Genomic DNA, 1,626 nt, shown 5'->3' on the forward strand with positions numbered 1-1,626 from the left:
AATAGTTTAATTTGTATTCCTTTTACGAATATTTGCATTCCACTTGTAAGGCAAATCGCTGAGTTATAGGAATTAATCTTGAATTGAACCATTTGTAGTATTTGGAAAGGCCACTGGGGGAAATAATTGACCACTGTGAGTAGGACAGAGATGCAACAGGGAAATCTGGTGGGGGGTATCACCAAAAACATTCTATGCAGAAAATCTTACTTTGAGTTTGTTGCTGTATTTTTTCCTAGTTCTTCTCTCATCTGGGAATGTTAGAGTCTCTCCAGAAATCAAGGTGAATGGCTTGGAGCAATCAGTCAGTCGTGACTGAATTCATACTACAGGGTCTGTCCAGCTCTTGGGAACTCCAGATCTTCTATTTCCTGTTTTTCTCCACGGTCTATGTAGCCACTGTGCTGGGGAACCTCCTTATTGTGTTCACTATAGTGTCAGAGCCACGCCTGCACTCCCCCATGTACTTTCTGCTGGGTAATCTGTCCTTCATTGACATGTCTCTGGCCTCCTTTGCCACCCCCAAAATGATTGCAGACTTCCTCAGTGAGTACAAAGCCATTTCTTTTGAAGGCTGCATCACTCAGATATTCTTCCTGCATCTCTTAGGGGGTGTTGAGATCGTCTTGCTGATCTCCATGTCCTTCGATAGGTATGTTGCTATATGTAAGCCTCTGCGTTACTTAACCATCATGAGTCGGAGAATGTGTGTTGGCCTCGTGGCATTCTCCTGGATTGTTGGCATCTTCCATGCCATGAGTCAGTTAGCATTTACTGTGAATCTGCCCTTCTGTGGGCCCAATGTAGTGGACAGCTTCTTTTGTGACCTCCCCTTGGTCATTAAACTTGCCTGTGTTGACAACTACATTCTGGGGGTCTTCATGATCTCCACCAGTGGCATGTTTGCCCTGGTGTGCTTCATCCTTTTGGTGATCTCCTACACTATCATCCTGGTCACTGTGAGACAGCGCTCCTTTGGAGGGTCTTCCAAAGCCCTCTCCACTTGCAGTGCACACTTCACCGTTGTGACCCTTTTCTTTGGTCCATGCATTTTCATCTATGTGTGGCCTTTCACAAATTTCCCAATAGACAAAGTGCTCTCAGTATTTTATACCATTTTCACTCCCCTCTTGAATCCAGTGATCTATACCCTTAGAAATAAAGATGTCAAGGATTCCATGAGGAAGCTGAGTAGTCGTATCTTTAAGTCAAGTAAGACTGATCATACCCCTTGATTTCCCTCACACAAAGATGAAATTCTTGTTCAGCATTTCTCCAGCTCATTCAGTTGGTCAGCATAACTTCCTATTTTAATAAATTAATATTAGTCATGGCAGAACTGTTCCTGTAATCAACCTCAGAAGTCACTAAGCTCTGTTCATATTTAATCAGTCCTTGCTTAACCTAACCCTTACCACAGGACGTTATCAAACTCATTCTCAATATTTTAGTCCACATTTTAAATTCTTCAACATCTGTCAGATATAAACACTTATTTGCATCATCTTCCCTTTGAAACATTCATGTGTTTTTGTATGTTTTAATCGGGCATATATATATATATATATATATATAAAACATAGCATTAGCCTTTCAAACATGCTTCGCACGTGCAATTTAGTGACA

The 1,626-nt window shown here is 41.5% G+C and overlaps 1 protein-coding gene across 1 annotated transcript; it reads left to right on the forward strand.

Annotated features, from left to right (window-relative positions):
* Positions 1-287: 287 nt before the first annotated feature.
* Positions 288-1,235, forward strand: LOC126083922 (olfactory receptor 4K3). The gene has a single exon (XM_049898017.1). It carries the CDS (start codon positions 288-290, stop codon positions 1,233-1,235), a length of 948 nt encoding a protein of 315 aa, XP_049753974.1.
* The last annotated feature ends 391 nt before the right edge of the window (positions 1,236-1,626 follow it).

This window comes from Elephas maximus, chromosome 10 (genome assembly GCF_024166365.1).
Source record: "Elephas maximus indicus isolate mEleMax1 chromosome 10, mEleMax1 primary haplotype, whole genome shotgun sequence".
NCBI lineage: Eukaryota > Metazoa > Chordata > Mammalia > Proboscidea > Elephantidae > Elephas > Elephas maximus.

What these genes read in the sequence shown, in the direction of transcription:
- LOC126083922 (XM_049898017.1), top strand. Translation starts at nt 288, where the DNA reads ATGGCTTGGAGCAATCAGTCAGTCGTGACTGAATTCATACTACAGGGT.